The 22,973-nt window shown below is 46.4% G+C and overlaps 1 protein-coding gene across 2 annotated transcripts in view; it reads right to left on the minus strand.

Annotated features, from left to right (window-relative positions):
* ABR (ABR activator of RhoGEF and GTPase) overlaps positions 1–22,037 on the minus strand; it is a 186,487-nt gene extending 164,450 nt beyond the window's left edge. Inside the window, exon 1 of one of the 2 annotated variants that reach the window (XM_072779152.1) lies at positions 20,835–22,037. In XM_072779152.1, the coding sequence (XP_072635253.1) occupies positions 20,835–21,912 (1,078 nt within the window). In that variant the 5' untranslated portion in view covers positions 21,913–22,037. The remainder of the gene's footprint in view (positions 1–20,834) is intronic. The other variant, XM_072779151.1, reaches the window with a different exon arrangement.
* Positions 22,038–22,973: the final 936 nt, after the last annotated feature.

Here is a 22,973-nt window from a genome sequence, read left to right on the forward strand (position 1 = left end):
TGATTTGCAGGGACGGAAAAAGCTATCTGTAAATTTGGGAGCCAGAGAGCCAACTAATTAAGTCTGAATTAAGATCGCTGAGGTCATTGTCCTAGGTCATAAAACCTTCTCAGAGATTGTGTGCAAACTGCGATGAAGACACTATCTTCACCCCACAGTGATCTCTCTTCTTCAAAGATGTGACAGGCCCTGTGGTTCCAAAGAAACAAACTGGAGAAAAGAAAGGAAAGAAAGGAAAGAAAGGAAGAAAAGAAAGAAAGAAAGAAAGAAAGAAAGAAAGAAAGAAAGAAAGAAAGAAAGAAAGAAAGAAAGAAAGAAAGAAAGAAAGAGAGAAAGAGAGAAAGAGAGAAAGAGAGAAAGAGAGAAAGAGAGAAAGAGAAAGAGAGAAAGAGAGAAAGAAAAGAAAAGAAAAAAGAAAGAAAAGAAAAAAAGAAAGAAAAGAAAAGAAAAGAAAGAAAAGAAAAGAAAAAAGAAAAGAAAAGAAAAAAGAAAAGAAAAGAAAAGAAAAGAAAAGAAAAGAAAAGAAAAGAAAAGAAAAAAAGAAATTGGTTAAAAGCAGGCAGTGTGCAACAATTTCTATTTTGAAGAGATGTGAAATGCTGTTTAGGACATCTTTTCATTTCTTTATTCCCTTAATCCTAAAGATTAGCTTTTATAAAGTCCCTTCTAAAAATGTACTTTGGGGACACCTGAGTGGTTCAGTGGTTGAGCATCTGCCTTCAGCTCAGGGGGTGATCCTGGAGTCTCAGGATCGAGTCCTACATCGGGCTCCCTGCAAGAAGCCTGCTTCTCCCTCTGCCTATGTCTCTGCCTCTCTCTCTGTGTCTCATGAATAAATAAATAAAATCTTTTTTAAAAATGTACTTTAGGGATCCCTGGGTGGTGCAGCGGTTTGGCGCCTGCCTTTGGCCCAGGGCGCAATCCTCGAGACCCGCGATCGAATCCCACGTCGGGCTCCCGGTGCATGGAGCCTGCTTCTCCCTCTGCCTGTGTCTCTGCCTCTCTCTCTCACTGTGTGCCTATCATAAATAAATAAAAATTAAAAAAAAAAAATAAAAAAAAATAAAATAAAGTAAAAATAAAAATTAAAAAATGTACTTTGGCTTTCATCAATTTTTAAAATTTATGATACATATATTTGATTGTATTATATATACATATATCTCCTCCATGTAACAAGTTTAAATTACCTACTTTAACCCAACTTAAAGGAAGAAAAAAGGAGAGATTTAAGATTTGAATATAAAAATTCTGCTTGTAAATGTCTTTTTTCCTCTAAGTTGGCAGCTATCTCAATGTATATATAAGCACAATGACTAAGTTGTATTTCTCTCCAAATAAGTAACTTGGGTGAGATGCTATTGCCTAAATCTAATTTTGATATCTTAAATCAATGCTTTTATGGTATATAGGAATTTGAAGCATGAAGTTAAAAATAAAAAGGTTGTTTTGGTCCCTCCCCCTGCAGTAAACCAGACAAAAAACAAAAACAAGGCAGTCACTCTTCACAAGCTAAAAGTAGCAACAAGAAAATAAGCCAGAGGAGATGTCAGCTTGAGGCTTCTTTAACTGGTAGCAAAGACTGCTGAGTGTCCACCAAAGATTCCTGCCCCAGGTCCCCTCCCAGGGTAGACTGTAGCTGGGAAGTAGCTGCCAGTTAGGGGCTACCCTTGCCAGGATGCCTGAGGGCTAAAAGGGGACACAGGCCTTATCTTTGCCAATACAATGTGAGTGAAAGAAATGGCTATCATTTCTGGGCTAAGAGGAGTTAAGAAGCATGTGTGTCTTCACTCTCTTGTTTGCCTAATGCCCTCTGGAAACTGAGAACTACCAGGACCTGGACGAGGGCCCATGCACAAGAGCACGGGAGCCTGGGTTCCAAATACATCCACTGTCATGGGATCCAGAAGAAACTTCACCTGTTAAACCACCACCATGTTGAAGCTGGTTTGTTGCAGAGGGTAGCACTACTCTGATGGCTTATTCCAAGGTGCTGGGATTAGGGGCTGGAGGAGGGAGTAAAGATTTATTAGTGAGTGAAGAAGCACACTAGGAAAGAAATATATTCTCTTCTTCTGTGGAAAAGTCTTTAGCACAAGAGAAGGATTCTCTTCTTCTGTGGAAAAGTCTTTAGCATTTAATCTCAGATGCCTAAAACACTAGGCCAGTAGTATGATACTAGTAGCTAATAACACCCAAGCAGCACTTATCATTTAACAGGCTGCTGTAAAAATACTTACACTAACCTACTCATTTCTCACACATTTATTGGGTAAGCTATTAATATCACCCCCATTTTGCAGATGAGGAAACCGAGGCCCACAGGAGTTAAGTAATTTGCTTACAGTCATACAGCTCGTAAGAGGCAGAGGTGATGCAAGCCCAGGCAGCCCAGCTCCAGAATCTTGCTCGTTTACTGCTCTATACACACACCCCTCACAATGTAAGCAGCACACAGGGCCAGACGAAAGCTGAAGCAATGAGGGAAATCATGCCCGGTCTGAAGGGGTCAGCTGTTCAGCACTACCTGATGATTTTCACATGTACTCAAGATCTTCTCATCTTTCAATAAAAGCCAGAAATCCAGATTTTTATGTCAAGTTTCCAGATTTTAAATTGTCTCCATTTTGTTTTAACCCTCTGTGGCCCAAAAAAAGCACATCAGCAGACTGCAGGTAGCAAAGGGCCAGCCCCCTGCCACCCCTGCTCTTGGGGCAGCTGTACCCTAGGACTGTGTGGTCTCCTGCTTGCCCAAAGGCCCTGGGGAGTTCTGAGTCTGGTGGCCAGAAGAGGAGTCAACTCTGCAAACAACAGCTCCTTTAGGCCCACTGATATGAATAATTAATTTCTGTTTTCTCACTTGCCAGTCCACAAAGGTTACCAAGAAGCCCGGCATTCAGGAAGCAACTAGGTCCCCTTCTGAGACAATGAGGACAGGCATGGAGGCTCCTGGGGGTACTCAGGGAGCCCCATAATGAAGTCTGGAGTAGTGGCCTATGCTCAAAGGGAGCCGGTGGATACCGGCCAGGGCCTGTGTGTGTGCTCCCTGCCTGGCTGCCTTGGTAGAGCCATCAGAGCATCGAGGCTCATTAGAGACTGACACTCTGTGGCTTTTACTGCTATCAGCGGGAGGGGGCTCTGAATTCTTCAAGACGCTTTATAATAAAACAAAAAGGCACAATTATGCAGTCAAACGGAAGACAAGGCAGCTGCATACAAAGCAGAACTTTCTCCCTAATAGGACCAACCTCAGCTAGACATTGCTGAGGCCTTACCTTCCTCCCCAGGCTGCAGCTGTGAGGCATCCGTAATTGGATGCTCCACTGCTCCAGCTCTTGGATTATTCAAACTGCAGGATTTCCAGATGCGTTGGGTTTCAATTAAGGATATGCCCAGGCAACAAGATGAGCCACGTACCATTTTTCACCCTTACTGTCAGCAAAACTGAAACTGATAACTATAATAATAAAATTAACCAGCATACATTATATACTGTGTGTCAGGTGCTTTTCTAAGTGCTTTATATATTAAGTTACTTAATCTTTACACCTACTTAATTTGGCATTGATATTGTTATTATCACCTTCAGTCTACAGCTATGGAAACTGAGGCACAAAAAAATTAACAGTGAAGTGGCAGAGCTGGGCTTTGAACCCAAGCAATGTGGTTCATTGCTATACTCATACTAGACAGTATGCTCTTGACCATCATACCAGTGGCTGTTTGCATTTTACACAGAGCTTATTGTATGCCAGGCCCTGTCCCACATATTTTCTATACTTTATTTCATTTAATCTTCACAACTCCAGTTGAGGTATAATCATCTCCATTGAACAGAAAAGAAAATAGGTTTTATAGAAGGAGGAAGTAATTTGGTTAAAGGCACAAAATAATAAGTGGCCTACAGACTAGATCCAAATCCAGGTTGCTCTGATTCAAAGCCAGGCTCTTGGGCAGCCCGGGTGGCTCAGCGTGGGGCAGCCTGGGTGGCCCAGAGGTTTAGTGCCGCCTTCAGCCCAGGGTATGATCCTGGAGACCTAGGATCGAATCCCATGTCGGGCTCCCTGCATGGGAGCCTCCTTCTCCCTCTGCCTGTGTCTCTGCCTCTCTCTCTCTCTGTGTCTCTCATGATTAAATAAATAAATCTTTAAAAAAAAACAAAAACAAAGCCAGGCTCTTAACTATTACTTGGCACACAGTACCAGTCCATCTAACTTACTGGTATTCACAAAGTTTAGGCCTGAAAAATCTCTAGTCCAATCATCTTTTTTCAGGTGAGGAGATATAGCCCAGAGAGATTAAGAATTAGTGGTTTGGTTGGTAAGCATGCAACTCTTGATCTTGGTGTTGTAAGTTCAAGCCCCATGATGGGTACAGAGTTCACTTAAAAAAAAAAAGAGGGGTGCCTGAGTGGCTCAGTCAGTTAAGAATCTGCCTTCTGCTCAGGTCATGATCTGGGGGTCCGGGAATTAATAAGCCCATCTCCGTTGGGCTCTCTGCTCAGCGAGCAATCTGCTTCTCCCTCTGCCCCTCCCCTGTTCATGCTCTCTCTTTCTCTCACAAATAAATAAATAAAATCTTTTTTAAAAAAAAGAATTAGTGGTGGGTTTTACTAGAGTAACATTGGCCCCAAAAAGAGCTGGGTTCCAATCCTAGCTCTGTCCTTTATTAGCTATGTGACTTCGGCAAGTGACTCAGTGTTTCCAGACTTATTAGTATAGTACAGAAGTAATAATAGTCTCGTGGACAGTAAAGTATGTGTGTACATAAACTTCTAATAAACACTCAGCATGGCAAAGCCATTTCATTATAGTCAGGTGGTCCCCAAATTACAGATTAATAATTTCAAACTTCTGCTTACAAATCTGTTCTTTATGATTTGAAATAATGTGTAAGTGGTAAGTAGGTTGCCAGAATTGGCCCCTAAAGTCAAATAAACAGACAACGATTTTGGAAAATTATACTGTACTTCTAAAACTTTTCTGGTTGGCACTCTTCTTGTGCAAAATCCCAAGGAAATCACATTTATCAAAGATCTGAGCGATTAGACATTTAGGCCTTCTACTCTCACAAATAAAGTTAATCTACTACCAGATCAGTGGAATTCTGGAGAAGATAGGTTTTGTTTGTTTTTAAGATCTTATTTATTTATTTATTTGACAGAGAAAGAGCACAAACGGGGAGTGGCAGGCAGAGAGAGAGGGAGAAGCAGATTCCCCATTGAGTAGGGAGCCCAACGAGGGACTCGAACCCAGGACCCTGGAATCATTACCTGAACCAATGGCAGATGCTTAACTGACTAAGCCCCCCAGGGCTCATGGTTTTTAATTCCAATATCCTTTTCACTATGTAGTGATTTCATGATTCTGTACCTGGAACTATGGACCATGCTGTGATGCCATGTTTGGTCCTTTGGCACAAACATCAAGATTGGTGATTGCATTTGGTTTCGTTTTGGGGTTCCTATTTTTAGTTGCTGTACCTGGTTGTTTATCAGGACATGCTCATGTGACCAGCACCCAGTAATAGTTTCAAACCTTAAGACTCAAACAGACTTCATTGGGAGTAGATATTCTACGCATGTCTTTGTAGTTTGCTTTTAGAGGGACAGCACTCCTACATGGCCTCAGACAGGGAAAGACATCAAAGCCTATGCTGGACCTCTCCTGTGTCTGTGTCTGTATATTTTTCTTGCTGCTTTTTGCTCTGTATCCTCTGTAAAAAAATCTTAGCCATGAGTCTAATCTGCTAGTGAGGCTTATATACCCTTCTAGCAAATCCTTCAATAAAACAATGGTAAAACAAATTGAGCCATTTCTGACATTGTTTTTCACATTTCTGAGACCGACTCTCTCATATATATCTGCAAACAGCTACGGTTACCATTTGGTCTTAGTGAGAAGGGAACTTAGAGGTTTGTTTTGTTTTTTAAAGATTTTATTTATTTATTTGTTTGTTTGTTTGTTTGTTTGTGAGAGAAAGAGAGAGAGCAAGAGAGCACAAGGAGGGAGAGCTGAAGAAGGAGAGGGAGAAGTAGATTTCTCCACTGAGCAGGGAGCCTGACAGAGGGCTCAATCCCAGGACCCTGAGATCATAACCTGAGCTGAAGGCAGACACCCAACAGACTGAGCCACCCAGGTGCCTCTGTTTTGTTTTGTTTTAATGCAGATTCAGGTTGGGCCTGAGATCCTGCATTTCTTTCTTTCTTCTCCTTTTTTTTTTTCTACTCTTTTTTTTTTTTTTTAAAGAGGCTCCAAGCCCAACACGAGGCTTGAACTCATGACCTTTACATCAAGAGTCACATGCTCTACTGAAACTTAGAGGTTTTGAGGAAAATACTTTGATTTCTGAAGCTCCAAACAGCCATTCTTCTTTATGAATTTACATCAGATATTTGTATCAGTCAGGATAACCTAGGTAATGCTGCAGTAACAAAGAGCACCAAACATTTCAGTGGCTGAAAATAAAAACAGTTTGTTTTTCACTCTAGTACATGTCTATTAAGGATTAACTGGGAGCTCTGCTGTGTTTTGCCATCCCACTAGGACCCACACTGACTGAACAATCACTATCTAAATCACACTGTACATATCAGCAGCAAAGGGAAAAGAGGTCTCATAACAGCATTAAATGCTCTAATGCGGAAGTTGCACATATCACTTCTATTCAAACACACTGGTTAGAACTAGGCAATGGTCCCTACCTAATTTCAAGGGAACCAGGAATGTAATCCTACTTACCATGTTCCTGGAAAGCAAGGGGGAATCAAAATACTTAGTTTAACTGTCCTAAGGACTAGCACAGGTCTCCATTAGTTGGGGAGGGCCTAGTTAGCTGAGTTTGAAGTATTATCCTTTTTCTGTATCATCCACCTTTAGGACACAGCATGCTCCCATGAGGAAAAGGGGCACATGGGGATGCCTGGGTGGCTCAGTGGTTGAGTATCTGCCTTCAGCTCAAGTCATGATCCCAGGGTTCTGAGATCAAGTCCTGCATCAGGCCCCCCATGGGGAGCCTGCTTCTCCCTCTGCCTATGTCTCTGCCTCTCTCTCTCTGTCTCTAAAATAAATAAATAAAATCTTAAAAAAAAAAAAAAAAAGGAAAAGAGGCACAATGTGGCAGATTCTGAACTGGTGAGCAGACAAACAGGGTAGTAAGGTAGAAGGTCACATGTCAAAGTCTTCTTGGGGGCAGACAAAGCTTGAAAATAACTTCAGGAAGAAAAACCACAGCCCTGAGAATAATGGTTCTAGAATATGTCTTATCAATGGGTCCTTATGGGCCCCCAAAAAAGAGGAGAAGGGACAGAGAGGATGAAGATAAAAGCAAAGAAGGGGTGCCTGGGTGGCTCAGTCAGTTAAACATTTGACTCTTGATTTAGGCTCAGGTCATGATCTCAGGGTCATGAGATGAAACCCTGTGTCCTGGGCTCTGTGGGAAATCTGCCTGAGATTCTCTCCCTCTCCCTCTGTCTCTCCTCCTATTTGCACAAGTGCACACATTCTCTCTCTCTCTAAAAATAAATAAATAAATCTAAAAGAAAAAAAAGTAAGAGGAGGAGAAAAAAGTAAAAGCTCCTTAAATGCTTAGCAACCCCAGCAGTCTGCTCAGGTAGTCTAAATCCCACAAAATTCTTGAAAATGCAATAATTCTTTTATTTGTTTAATAAATACAATACACCAGCATTGTGCTAGGGTCAGGAAGACCAGAATTTTAAAAAGTAGTCCCTTGGGGATCCCTGGGTGGCTCAGCGGTTTAGTGCCTGCCTTCAGCCCAGGGTGTGATCCTGGAGTCACGGGATAGAGTCCCATGTCGGGCTTATGCATGGAGCCTGCTTTTCCCTCTGCCCCCCCTCTCTCTGTCTCTCATGAATAAATAAATAAAATCTTTTTTTAAAAAAGTCCTTTTCTAACATACATACACTTTAAGGGTTTAGAATCCAGTGGGGGGGGTGGGGGGGCAGCCTGGGTGACTCAGTGGTTTAGTGCCACCTTCAGTCCAAGGTGTGATCTTGGAGACTCAGGATCAAGTCCCACATCAGGTTCCCTGCATGGAGCCTGCTTGTGTCTCTGCCTCTCTCTTTCTCTCTGTGTCTCTCATGAATAAATCAATCTTAAAAAAAAAAAATCCAGTGGGGGAAGACAGAGAGGCAAACCTTTTTAAACCAAATTATAATTGCTCAAAAGAGTGAAATGTGCAAAGTGAAGGGAAGAACTATGTGGCTAGCACTAGGCTGGTTTTCCAAAAGCCAACCAGTCTCTTTCTCTCTTTAAGGATCTTTACAACAGAGGCTGAAGAGCTGAAATCCCTGATCCCAAGCCCTCCTTGCAGCTAAGGATGGCCATGTAATGTTGACCAATAGCATGAAGGCAGCAGTTGCTAGGTAGGACTTGGGGGGAAAGCTTTTTAAAGCAACAGCCAGTATGATCACTACAGTCCTTTGCACTCTACTCCCTTTCTGAAACATGAGCACACATCTCGTGATGCAGCAGATTTTTTTTAACTGTGAGACAACAATCAAGAAGACAAACACTTCTCTGCTCCATAATGGGGAAAGTCTGGGCCCCTGAATGTACTGCTGAGCCATCCCAGAAAGCTTGCCTCTGGGGTTCTTAGACTGGAGGAAAACAAATCTGTACCTGGTCAAGTCACTGCAGTAGTCTCTATTGCTGTTAACAAAACATCACAAGTTTTGTGGCTTAAAACAATACCAATTTATTATCTATTAGGAGAGAAATCTGACAGGGTCTGTCACTGGGCTAAAATCAAAGTGCAGGGCTGGGTTCCTTTCCAGAGGCTCTGGAAGATAATTAGTTTCCTTGCTTTTTCCAGCTTCTAGAGGCTGCTCATAATGCTTGACTCAGGCCCCATTCCTTCTTCAAAGCTAGCAACAGTGGGTTGAGTCCTTATGTCACTGTATCACTCTGATCTATCTCCTTCTTCCAGTTTTTTTTTTGAGATTTTAATTTATTGGGGCAGCCCGGTGGCTCAGTGCTTTAGTGCTGCCTTCAGCCCAGGGCATGATCCTAGAGACCCGGGATTGAGTCCCACATCAGGCTCCCTGCATGAAGCTTGCTTCTCCCTCTGCCTGTGTCTCTGCCTCTCCTCTCTTGTGTCTTTCATGAATAAATAAATTCTTTAAAAATATTTTTTAATTTATTTATTCATAAGAGACACAGTGGGGGGACAGAGATATAGGCAGAGGGAGAAGCAGGATCTCCGCAGGGAGCCTGATGTGGGGCTCAAATCCCAGGATCCTGGGATCACGACTTGAGCCAAAGGCAGATGCTCAACGACTGAGCCACCCAGACATCCCTCCTTCTTCCATTTTTAAGACCTATATTACTACATTGGGCCCACCCGGATAATTCAGAATCATCTGTTTCAAGGTCCTTTTTTTTTTTTTTTTTGAGAGAGAGAGAGAGACAGAGTATTCCTGAACAGTGGGAGGGGCAGTCAAACAGATTTCATGCTTGCTGAGTGCAGAGCCAGATCTAGGGCTCAATCCCATGACCCTGAGATCACAGCGATCCAGTTAAGGACCTGGAGGGGCACCTCAGTGGTTCAGTTGGTTAAACGTCTGACTCCTGATTTCAGCTAAGACATTTAACCAACTGAACCACTGAGGTGCCCCTCAAGGTCCTTAACTGGATCACATCTGCAAAGTTCCTTTTGCCATGTAAGATAACATAAGTTCCAGGGATCGGGACGTGGATGCCTTTGGGGACCATTATTCTGCATGCCACAGCCATTATGGCAGCTTTCTCTGCAGCCAAATGCACTCCTAACTGACACCCAGCTCTTGGGTCTACCTAGGAAAGCAGGGGAGGCTTTACAGATGAAGTAGCCTCCTAGCTGAGACCTGAGGGATGAACAGTAATTTGTCACATAAGCAAATATGGAAGGGGCATTCCAGGGAAAGGGTATAGCACATTCAGAGGAATAAGTACACAGGATATGTTTGGAAATTACAAGCAGCTCAGTATTGCTAGAGCATTAAGTGTATGCACATATGGATTAGGAGAGGACAGTGATGAGGGTGGGCTGGAGCACAAACAGCTGGATACATGTGTATCTTAGAAGCTCCGAGTTTACTTTATAGGTGGCAGAGAGTCATTGAAGAATGCAAGCAGGGGGCGCATAATTAAATTTAGGGGCAAGAGCAATCACTTTGGCTTTAGTGTGGAAGATAACCAGGGGCTGGAGTAGAAAGGCTGAGGCTGTAGGCAGAACAATAGGTTATTGCAGTGGTTTACATCAGGGGCAATGAAATGAAAGCCCAGGTATTCATGAACTTTGTTTGAGCACCTCCTCTATGTGCTGTGACATTCTGGGGCTACAAGGACAAATCAGACCCAGGTCAGAATAAGAGTGCCTCTCACCACACCAACCACAGTCCCAGGGCAAGAGTGATGGGTGCTCGTGAACTTAGGTTTGGGATGTTCTGCTCCCCTACCCCAAGTCCAGAAAACACAGACAGGGTGGGGTGCAGCCCAGAGGAACGCAAAGGGGCACCAGGACCATCACAATGATGGGAAAGCAACTGAAGAACTGGATGGTCCTTTCCTGCACATATCTCACCCAAACAAGCTTAATGTCCCCCCACAAATCTGGTCTAATTATATTTTTTGAGATTTTATTTATTTATTCATGAGAGACACAGAAAGAGAGAAGCAGAGACACAGGCAGAAGGAGAAGCAGGCTCCCTGAGGGGAGCCCGATGTGGGACTCGATCCCAGAACCCCGGGATCACGCCCTGAGCCGAAGGCAGATGCTTAACCGCTGAGCCACCTAGGCATCCCTGGCCTAGTTATTTTAAATCACTGCATGTGGTGATTTAGAAGAGGAAATGGTGTGGTCACAGGAGAAGCCTAGAATTCACTGTCCTCCCTTCCCCCTACCCCCACCACGGATGGAAATGGTCTGGACTTAGAGACGAGGGATGGTTGCACAAGTTTGTGAATATACTAAAACCTCAAGACTGGGGGCCTCTGGGTGGCTCAGTCAGTTAAGCATCTACCTTCAGCCCAGGTCATGATCTCAGGATTCTGGGATCAAGCTGGCATTGGGCTCCCTGCTTGGTGGGGAGCCTGCTTCTCCCCATCCCTCTGCCACTCTTCCTGCTTGTGCTCTCTCTCTCATTCTTTCTCTCTCAAATAAATAAACCTTTAAAAAAGAAATAAACCAAAAACTTCATGGCCGTATACTTTATTTATTTATTATTTATTTTTTAAGATTTTATTTATTTATTCATGAGAGAAACACAGAGAGAGAGGCAGAGACACAGGCAGAGGGAGAAGCAGGCTCCATGCAGGGAGCCCAACATGGGACTCGATCTCTGGTCTCCAGGATCACACCCTGAGCTGAAGGTAGCGCTAAACCACTGAGCCACCCGGGCTGCCCAGACCGTATACTTTAAAGGGGTGAGTTTTATACTATGTGAATTACCTCTCAGTAAAAAATAATGAATTTTTTAAACAGGAGAGCAAATAACCCAACGCTGAGCCCTAAGGGAACCTGGGCTTGTTAGATAACTGGTTAGAGCCTCAGTGTGCTCATCTGCAAAATGAGAAGAGTGGTATTCACAGGAGGATTATACACAATCATGCAGGTTAAACACTAAACATAGTGCTTTGAACGTAGTAGTTGCTAAATATATTCAAGTTCGCCTCCTAAGTGCCAATAAAAATTTTAAAACAATCATTTTCTCAGCAGCCACAAGATGTGACATAAGCTCTAGGCAAGCTCCCTTCAGACAGTCTCGTCTCAGGCAGACTAGAGCAAGGATCAAACGGGAAGGCAGCAACGTGAACCAGAGCCCACGCTCACTGCAGAAAGACTGCAGATTTACTCTGCAGCTAAGCAGTGCAGAAATAACAGGCGAGATTCGCATGGTGTAAATACAGCTATGCAGAGCGGTGGTAAAGAAAGTCAGGTAGGCAGAGATTTCCGCTTATAATTCTAGCTTGGTATACAAACAAGTCCAGTTTCCAAAATAGCCTAAGTCTGCCCTAACACCTGGACAAGTGCATGTGGCTACAGCGCAGCCCTGATGTTTAGAGATGTCCCATGCCTCACTCTCCTTATTCTGGCTCCTCAAAACCACAATGAGACAAAAACAAGCCTTACACAACCAGAATTTGCTAGCATAGTACCAAGGCAGGGGATTTACATTTTCACTGTAATTCCCATTTGTGACATTCCAAAATCAACCAGGTACTTATCAAGCACCTACCACATGCCCAGCCCTGCGAAGGATACTGTGAGGGAGAAAAAGAAGCATAAGCCATGGTCCTGCTCTCAAGGAGCCAAGCTAACTTCTGAGTTTGAAAGCAACACTTCACAGTAAACATATAAAAGGCATTGTGCCTTGCACAGAGCAGTGGTTCAGTCATCATTTGTTCTTTGGGTCAATGAATTAATAGAGGGCACAATAATAAGACAATTGTGTGAGTGTGGGGCTCACTCTAAGAACCACAAGATGGGTTGGAGTAGCTGGAAGAGGCTTGTGCCAGAGGCTGCTAGCTGCCTACTCAATATCAATTCTTCCATTTTTCCTTGTAACAGAGCCCCTATTTTATTTGAGGTGGCCATGTGCCCAGATAAAATACTACATTTCCCAGCTTCCCTTGTAGCTAGAGGTGGCTAATGAGATCTAAACAGAAATTGTTAGGAGCGGCTACCAGGAAAGGGCCTTAAAAGGCAGACCAACAACTGCTACTCACTCCTGTGTCCTTCCTCTCTTTCTTCTAATTCTCCTCTGAAACTTGAGTGTGATGGCCGGATTTCCAGCAGATATTTTGGATCATGAGGCAACCTTAAAGCAGAAAAGCACGAATACAAAAGAAGCCCAAATTCTTGATGATCACGGAGTCACCATCCTCTCCCTGGACTGCTTACTTCTGGCATCCTTTTACTTGAGAGGGAAATAAACCTCTATCTGGCTTACACTACTTTTGGGGGGTTTTGTTATATACAGCAAAGCTGTATCGTAACTAACACAAGTTTCCATGAAAAAGCCAGCCATTATAGGAAGAGTTGGCTTTGTGACTGGGTAGATGGGGATAGGAGGGCATCTTGAATGCCAGAAAGAACACAGGAAAAGACACCGGCAGGAATGAGCATTGACTGAAAACAAGTGGGTAGAAAGTAGGAAATAGAGAAGCCAGATGATAGTTTTGTAGATGTCATGGAAAACAGGGATTGATGGGGGAGGGACTAGGGACCAAAAAGGAACAAGAAAGCTTGGGGCACCTGGGTGGTTCAGTTGGTTGGGTGTCCAACTCTTGGTTCCAGTTCAGGTCATGATCCCGGTGTCATGAGATCTAGCCTCATGGCTAGCTTTCACTCAGCAGGGAGTCAGCTTCTCTCCTTTTTTTTTCTCTCTCTGCCCCTCCCCTCCCCATGCATTCTTTCCCCTTCTCTCCAAAATAAATAGCTAAGTCTTTAAAAAAAAAAAAAAAAAAAGAGGAAGAAGAAAGCTTGTCTTCCTCCAAAGGAGTAAACACCAATAGACCTGGAGGGAGTAAGAAAGGAGAGAAAGAGGGAGAAGAAGAGACTTGGGGACCTTCATTATATGAGGAGACAGGAGTGTGAGCTATGGCCTAGACTTAGAACAATAATAACACCACCATCTAAGCTTTATTAAATGCTTATGTGCCTGGCTCTGTGCTATGCACTCTCCTCACACTCATCTCATTTATACTTCACAACATGTCTATGACATGGTGCTATCATCACCCACGTTTGGTAGACAAGCAACCTGGAGCTTAGAGACAGTAAGCAACTTATCCAATATAAGCCTCACAACCTTGTAGGCTGGCGCACATCAACCCTGTTTTTCAGATGAGGAATGTGTACCATTATTTCAAAGCCAGGAAAATATGTCAAGATCCTGATTTTCAAACATAAAGATCCAGAGCCAAGTACAGAGCCAATTGCTTTGTGAACAGCCTCTTAACCAGAAGAACAACAAACAGATGAGGAATAGAAAAGTTTTTAAGTCTTGGTTGTATTTACTATGTGTAGAGGAGGAAGGATTTCTTAAACCCACCCACACCCCCTGGCTGGCTGGTAGAGTGCCCCTGAGGCGTAGATAGTGCTAAGATGGTGGGGGTGAGGGGTGGAGGGAAGTAAGCATTGAGAAACCAAGCAAATAGTGATGCAATGCCAACTTCAGTTACAAATGAATCACAGCCAACCGGCAGATCATGGGTCTCAGGTAGTGTTTTAATATCTCTCTGCACCAGGGAATGGGGGGAAAAATTACTCTATCACCACTAAGGCAGAAAACACAGTACTTTGAGTTAAGTTATTCAGATACATCCACCGAACACAAGGAATTCTTCCTAGAGCAAAAATCCTATTAGTCACTCACAGGAAGGGGAAAAAACCTATTAGGTTACAAACAATTTAGGTAACATGAGTACCTAATAGGAAATGCATTTCCTATGCAGATTAAAAATACAAAATCTGGGACACCTAGGTGGCTCAGCATTTGAGCATCTGCCTTCAGCCCAGGGCGTGATCCTGGAGTCCTGGGATTGAGTCCCACATCGGGCTCCCTGCATGGAGCCTGCTTATCCCTCTGCCTGTGTCTCTGCCTCTCTCTGTGTGTGTCTCATGAATAAATAAAATCTTTAAAAATAAATAAATAAATAAAAATAAAAACACAAAATCTTTGGCACCTTGGCAGAATCCAATGGCAGGACCTCCCAAGTACAGAAATCTGGAATTCTATAACTGGCCCAGGACAACACTAAATTAAAATTATAGAGTGTCATCTTTGTAAGACTGACCTGAGTTCAAGATGATTCCATCACAAGCTGTTTGACTCCAAGTATATTACTTTACTTCTCATAGCCTCAGCACTTTACCTATAAAATGGCAGTAGTAATTTCCACCCCCTGAGATGGCTGTAAGGCTAAATGAGGTGTCTTACTGCTCCCATTACCATGACTTTGACAGAACTTCTGTCTTTAGAGTTCTCTGCTTAAAATTCTAGTAAAGAGGGTGCCTGGGTAGCTCAGTGGTTGAGCATCTGCCTTTAGCTCAGGTCATGTGTGATCCTGGGGTCCTGGGATAGAGTCCCACATGGGGCTCCCCAAAGGGAGCCTGCTTCTCAACCTGCCTTTGTCTCTACCTCTCTCTGTGTGTCTCTCAAGAATGAATAAATAAAATCTTTAACAAATTTTTTAAATTAAAAAAAGAAATGAAAAAAATTTTAGGAAAGAAAAGGCCATAGGAAAATGGAAAGAGCCTCATCCTGGCTCGTAGGCCCAGCCTTGAAAGTCATAAGCATGTGACCTTGAGGTTACTTTTAGGTCTTCAGGGTTCTGTCTGGAAGAGGCAGGAGTGGACCTGCTCTAAGATCTCTTCCTGTTCTAGGCTCTTGAATGTCACTAAGATTCAGATGAATGGTCATTCACTGCAGGATTTCCCAAGTTACCTAATGGAAAGTTGTTTCTTTATCTAAAAATGTATGGTTTCTACCCCAGAAGCCAAAGAATCCGTAAGAACCATAGAGGCAGGTCACTGACTTTTGCAGTCTTGGCCCTTAACACAGACCTGGCATGACGTAAGACCTCAATAAATTCTTGTTGAGGGGAAGAGATGAATGGATTTCAAGGGCCAGCAAAAATAGAGACCACTTGTCCTCCACTGAGCGAGTTTAATCCAAGAAGAAAATGCTGCCAATTTAAAATACTAATGATATTTACTTTGTCATCTAAACTATAACCAGAATATCAGATGAATAGTTTACCAGTCAAGGGGATGCCTAACTCTGCAAAGCCACCTTTGGGCTTTGCTAGAAGAATGTACTTTGGTTCACAAGGAGTACAGATGTGGCACAGGGCATGCCACAGGGTACAGAAGGGATGCATAAGCCCTGAGAAGAAAATGTCACCCAACCTCTATGGCAGGAGTGACATGGAAGCATGTCAACTGATCAGGCCTCTGAATGTGGGCATATTGTTGTGTCTGCCCAGTGCCCAGCTGAAGAGGGCAGATCTAAAATCCAGCAGGTGGTTTGCTCACCTGGGAGGCCAAGTCCACACAGGAGCCCCATGGGTGGGCAGCAGCCCTGATGGTTGACCCCAGCAGCAGATGGGCTGGGGTCTGCTGGGAACTTTAGCAATGAAGAAAATAATAATAATGCTCACAGACACAGGTATGCCCTTAACGGTCACTGTGTGCCAGGTGCTTTGTTAAACTCTTTAAATATTTTATTGTATTTAATTTTCATAACTATCCTGAGTGGTAGGTGCTATTATTTGAGGCAGTATAGCTTAGAATTTGAAAAAAAGGACTCAAGAGTCAGACTGCTTAGATTCAAATCCCAAGTGCCACTTAGAAGCTGAGTGACCTCAGCCAGGGTTATGTAAGCTCTCTGGGCCTCATGATACTCAAATGTAAATGGAAATTATAATAGTGCCTGTCTTTTTTTTTTTTTAATAAGAATTCTTTTTTTTTTTTAATTTTTATTTATTTATGATAGGCACACAGTGAGAGAGAGAGAGGCAGAGACATAGGCAGAGGGAGAAGCAGGCTCCATGCACCGGGAACCCGATGTGGGATTCGATCCTGGGTCTCCAGGATCGCACCCTGGGCCAAAGGCAGGCGCCAAACCGCTGCGCCACCCAGGGATCCCTAATAGTGCCTGTCTTATGAAGCTGTTGTGAAGTACAAGTGAGTCTGTACATGTAAAATGCTTAAAACAGGTACTGACACAAAGCAAGCCCTCAGTAAGTTTGGCTATTCCTGTTATTCCTAGCTAATAGAGACTGAGGTGGCTTGCCCGTAGCCTCAGACCTGGTAAGGGGCAGAGCCAGGGCACACAGGTCTGTCTTTAGAGCACCCACGATCAAACACCAGTAATTCTGGTTCTGCAACCCCCACCCCATTCATACCACCACCCTGATCCTTGTCAACAGGGCCTAGTCTTCCTTGGTACCAACCCAGGCTAACAGGTGCCAAAAGGAAGATACTAAAAAAACAGGGATTCTAACTTAAACTCTGGTTTGGCTACTACATGTAGAAACAGATAGATACAGATGTGTCTTTGTATGGGAATCTACCTCATAAGAGAAAATGGTCCTTTTCCAAGGAGGGGGACATCTCTGCCTCTGGGCTTTTTTATGTGGCTCTCATGTAGCTCTTGAGACTCAAGACCTTGAGATTGCATGGCCCAATAAAACTCAACTTTCACTGAGGATCTCTGAATACAAATAAAGGGCATGATTGCTAATAGAGAAGGAGAAACATAAGAAACATGAGGGTCAATACAGCAAGAGGGCCTCATGAGCCAAGACTCAGCCCTGGGTCCTGCTCTGCTCCTGGAAGGTTCTAGAAAGAGCCAGAGCCAAGCTAGAAAAAACGCATGCATTATAGAAAACCAAACCATCTGTGATTCAGAATGGTCTGGGAATAAGAATCTTTGAAGCACTGGGCACCTGGGTGGCTCAGCGATTGAGCGTCTGCCTTCAGCTTATGTGGTGATCCTGAGGTCCTGGGATGGAGTCCTGCATCAGGCTCCCCACAGGGAGTCTGCTTCTCTCTCAGCCTATGTCTCTGCCCCTCTCTCTCTGTGTCTTGCATGAATAAATAAATAAAATCTTTTAAAAAAGAAAAAGAAAGAATCTTTGAAGCATCAACCTAAAAGAAAATGACCTATAGTCATGGATAATTAACACTGTGGGTGCGGATTATGTGTCAAGATGTGTTCAAAGCCCTTCAGAAACAAAAATCCCCATTATTATTACTCGTATCAATGGTATGATGTAAGCAGTGTTTATTAGTCTCATTTTACAGATGAAGTAACTAAGACACAGAAAATTCAAATAACTTCTCCCAAGTTCACACAGTCTAGCTTCAAAGCCCATAGTCTTTATCAGCATTTCCAAACCTTTTTGTCTAATCCACAGAAGAAATAGATTAGGACCCAGTATATACTCCTGCATGTATACATAATCGAAACAAAGTTTTATTTATTTATTCTTATTTTATTTATTTATTCATGAGAGACACAGAGACAGAGGCAGAGACACAGGCAGAGGGAGAAGCAGGTTCCCTGCAGGGACCCCGATGCAGGACCCCATCCCAAGACCCCGGGATCACGGCCTGAGCCAAAGACAGATGCTCAACCACTGAGCCACCCAGGCATCCTGAAACAAAGTTTTAAAACAGAAAATACCATTACCACAGACAATTCACTCCCATGTTTTCTCTTCTATTCCATTTCACTAAAAAATACATCATTCAAACATTTATGTAAAACCTAATACGTATTAGACACTTCTAGGTTTTGAGGTTATGTCAGTAGATGAAAAAGATAACAATCCTTGCTCTCTCGGAACTTGCATTTTACTGGAGAGAGAGTGAAAAAGATCAACATGCAAAATCATAGCATCTGAAGCAGTAATTTGGGGGATGCCTGAGTGGCTCAGCGGTTGAACGTCTGCCTTTGGCTCAGGGCCTGATCCCAGGGTCTGGGATGGAGTCCCGTGTCAGGCTCCCTGCAAGGAGCCTGCTTCTCCCTCTGCCTGTGTCTCTGCCTCCCTTTGTGTGTCTCTTATGAATAAATAAATAAAAATCTTTAAAAAAAAAAAAAAAAGAAGCAGTAATTTGGTGAGTGCTATGGAGAAAAATAAACCAGGGATGGCCAAGAGTGGCCAAGGAAGGCCTCTTGATATTTTCATTCCCCACTACACTGATTTCAGTGGGCTATCACCCACATCATACCCGGCCACAGTGAAAAACTCTGCTATTAATCCCTCTACTCTAGTGACTCTATATGTCTGAAGCTCTTTCTCCTAGACTATGTGCACATGCACACATGCATGGGATTGTGTGCACAGGTGTATGCACGTATAGGCATGCATGTACGTGCGTGCACGCATGTGTGCATGTGCATGTCCACCTCCAGTCACTCCCTCACTGGGGAGGTTTTGGAGGTGTGGCCCTGACAAACAGCTGGGTTCCTTCCACAAGTCTGCCCTGCAGAGGGGTCCTGGAGTGAGGCCTAAAATACAGCCCAGGCACCACAAGCCACAGCCACAAAGTGCCAGACATGTGACCCCACCGGGAGTCTTTTTAACCCAGAGGAATGAGAATCTTTTTATCATGGGTCCACTGAAAGGGGGCACCTTTTGTAATTCATTAGGCCAGAGAGAATGCTAATTCCTAATCTTCATCAAGATGTTCTTTGTGCTAGAATGCCCTCAGGGAGAGAAGAGACAGCACACAGAAATAAAAAGAACTCCCTGGGGAAAACCCAGTGCACTGGGCATACCTGAAGGGGTGATTGATGTGGGTCTCAGGGAAGATGGGATTGGAGCCAGCTCTGAGGCAGCTCTGGTCCACTTGGGTAGCTTCCATGGAGTATTTGGAACTTGGCACTAGAGTGAAATCTTCAGACTCTTTCCTTAAGTTAAAGGGGCACATAAAAATGTTACTAGCATGGACATCAAAAGCATTACCTATGGGAAAAGCAGCCAATCTCTGCTAATGAATAAGTGTAATTGATCACAACAGATGACTTGATGGACCTTCCAAATGTGCTTTTAGCAAAGTGGACAGTTTTTCATTCAAATGCAAACTCACCCAGATAAGATCTAATAATGGAGATTTTGGAACAATCCCAGCATCAGTGATTTCTTTTTTTTTTTTTTTTTTCTCCTTCACCAAGCAAGAAGGCATCTTATGTTCCTGATCACAGCCTGACCCAACGGGACATCAATTTATGCTTTCCCAGTGACTGAGGAGACATTGACAGTTCCAGGGGCAGCAAAGGAGCAATGACAGGTGATCCTCCCATCCATATCTGTCCTTTGCTCCTTAGCCCCATTCCTACTCCCTGACCTATGAGGACTTCGGTGGCTAGGAGACATTCAGTTCAAAGCAATCATCCATTTATTCAAGAAATATTTAGTGAGCACTTACTATGTGCAAGGCACCATACGGACTGCCACAAGAGGACTCAAAGATGGCTAGGACCAGGTCCTGTCCTCAAAATAGTGGCCAAATGTGAGGAGAAACAACAAATGACAAGAAGGCTCGAGTAGAGGTCTCAGCGCACTTCAACAAGCACTTAATCTTTCGGAGCTTAAGCTTTCTCCTTTGTCAAACGAAGATACTGCACTAGACATGATCTCTGGGCACTAGGCCAGCTTGAAAACTATGGTTCTATGCCCTCCCCTTCCCACTCAGGCTCCTGGAAGCTGACAGATCAGATGCAGCCTTCTAGGAAGGGGGCAGCCAGCAAAGGGAGGGGATAGTGAGGATTTGTGTACCTTTCCCTGAGTGAAAGGATGTTTCAGTTTGGCCAGAATACAAGATACAGGCTGGGGAAAGATGGAGAGAGAAGTTCAAAAATTAAGTGAAAGATTTAAACTTTCACATCAAGGAATCTGGGGGAAAAGGGGAACCACTGTAGTTTGTGACGAGAATGGTACCATCATGTAGTGCAAAGGAATCTGACCGACCAGTGGAAGAGGAGTTGGGGGGAGGGAAGGCGGTGATGTTTACAATAGAGCATAAGGGCTGAGGCCTGAAAAGAAAGGTTCCTCCCGTGGTCTAGCCAAGCACACCATTCCATCACCCCCTGGCCCTAGCCATACTGCCTATTTTCACAAACATCCTCGAGGAGAAATCATGTTGCACAATCTTAGTGGGTTTTTTTTTTTTCTTTTTTTTTCAGTTCTACACGTGATTTCAAGATAAACAGAAACATTTTATCTCCCTTCTTCCCAAGCGCCTGAGGATCAACAAGGTGAGCCAGGGAGGGGTGCAGGAAGGGGCCGGGAGCCCCCGGGACGCGCGAGGGGGGCGCCTACCTGCAGAGAAGCCGTCCTCGTGGTCCGAGCTGTTGTGGCTACAGTCACTGCCCCTCTCGGGAGAGCTGTGGCTGGGAGAGTCCCGCTCCGGCACCCGCAGGAACCTCTTGCGCCGCCACGGAGGGAGGTGCTCCCGAGCCCCGCGCCGGGGGCGCTCCTCGGCCGCCAGGGGCGAGCTCCGCCCGTCCTTGGCCTCCGCCTCCAGCTGCTCCAGGTCGCGGCTCCGGCGCTGCTGCTGCTGCTGCTGCTGCTGCTGCTGCTGCTGCCGCCGGCCCCCGTGGATCAGGTGCATCCAGCGATGGGGGCTGCCCGCCCGCGCCGGCTTCTCGGCCTCATCGCGGCCCCCGAGCCGGCAGGGGGCCACGAGTAAGTGGCCGAGGACGAATTTCTCGTTCAAATCCACCATCTCGAAGTCGTGATCACTGCTGTTGCCCCCATCATCCGCGACCGAGGCGTCCGGCTCGCCCTCGTCCGAGCCCCGCCCCGCGCGAGTCCCGGAGGACAACTCGTCTCCCCGGGCGCTGGGGACTGTGCCATCGTGGCCGGGGGGCGCGTGCTCCTCCTGGGGCCTGAAGAGCAGGCGCGGCTGCAACAGCTGCTGGTGGATGGCGGCGGTCAAGCTGCGCACCGCGCCCCCTGCCCCCGCGGGCCCCGGCCAGGAGTGAAGGTCCTGGCCCGCGCAAGGAGGGGTCTCGGCCGTGGCGGCCACCTCCGCGTCCCCGCGCCCGGGGCCTGGGGGGTCCGCGCCGCCGCCGGCCGCGCCGTCCTCCGTGCGCGCTGGCGGCGCCCGCTCCCGCCCGGCCGGCGCCGGCTCCTCGGCCCCAGCGCCCGGGCTGCCGCCGCGTCCGCCCTCCGGGCGCCCGCAGCCGACGTCCCGCTTCTCCCTGGCCAGGGCCGCTTGCAGGTAGGAGACTTTGAACTTCTCCTCAGCCAACACCTGTTGCAGCCGCTTCAGGTTGAGCTTGCAGCGCTCCAGCTCCCGCTCCACGTCCAGCACCGAGTCCAGCCGCATGACGGGCGCCTCCTCCCCGGGGAATTGGGCCCGCCAGTGCCGCTCAAAGTCCCGGGGGTCCCACATGGTGGCCGCCCCCTCGGGCCTCCGGGGCCCGGCTCCCCCGCGCGCAGCGGGCCGGGGTTGTGCCGGGCTCTTCCCGGAAGCCCTCGCGGGCGCAGTCGCCTGCCCTTCACTTCAGCCCTAGAAGAAAATAAGAGAAAAAAATAAAAGTTTTACCCCTTCCGCCCTTGTGCCTTTTTTTTTTTTTTCCCCTTCTTCTGGGTTTCGCCTCCTGACGTCAGCGGCCACCCGCGGCGGAGGCGGGCGTCGGGGGCCCTGGGCCCGCCCTGGGCAGGACGCGCGAAGTCTGCGGCGTGCAGCTCCCGCCGCGGGGCCCGGAGACCCGAGGGCTGCGGCGGCTGGGGAGCCGCGGCGGGGCCGGGGGCGGGCCGGGGGCGGGGCCTCGGGGGCGCCCCCGGAGCCGCGCGGCGGACGCTAGGAGCCGCGGGCGGGAGGCCGGGCTCGCACCTTCCCCGCCGCCGCGCGCCGTCCGCGCGGGCTCCCTGCATCCGAGCGCGGGGCCGCGCGGCCGAGGGAGGCGGGAGCCCCGGCGAGGCAGCGGGCGGGGGCGCACCGGGCTCGCAGCCAGCCCTCCGCCGCCCGGCCCTGCGCAGCCTCGTCCGCCCGGAGTCGGCGCGGCGCCTCGCACCGGGAAGGAGGAGAAGGTGGGGGCGGCGGCGGGGGGAGGCGCGGCGCGCGGCGGCCGGGGCAGGTGTCAGAGGGCGCGGTCGCCGACCAGCGGGGTTGTCCTTCCCCAGGATTTATTGAGCGCCTTGAGCTAATGTGTCCAAGATCACAGAGCTGTTTAATTCAAAACTGGGGAGTGAACTTTGGTTTATGCAAGCGCCTTTTAAAGCATTCTCTCCAGTGCTCACTAGAGCTGTTCCGGCGGAGAAATGGGCAAGGGCGACAGCTTCAAGGGGTTCTGGCTGGAGCCCCCTGTGACTCCAAAGCTGAGAGTACCCGCGCCTGACAAACCATGGCAGCGGGAGCCATAGACACTTGGGCATCTAAGAGGGCCCTCCATTCCACCTCCTCGCTGTGACCTCACACGAGTCCCCTAGGGAGGAAAAGAAAGGAGGAGC

The sequence above is a fragment of the Canis lupus genome, chromosome 16, assembly GCF_048164855.1.
Source record: "Canis lupus baileyi chromosome 16, mCanLup2.hap1, whole genome shotgun sequence".
NCBI classification, from domain to species: Eukaryota; Metazoa; Chordata; class Mammalia; order Carnivora; family Canidae; genus Canis; species Canis lupus.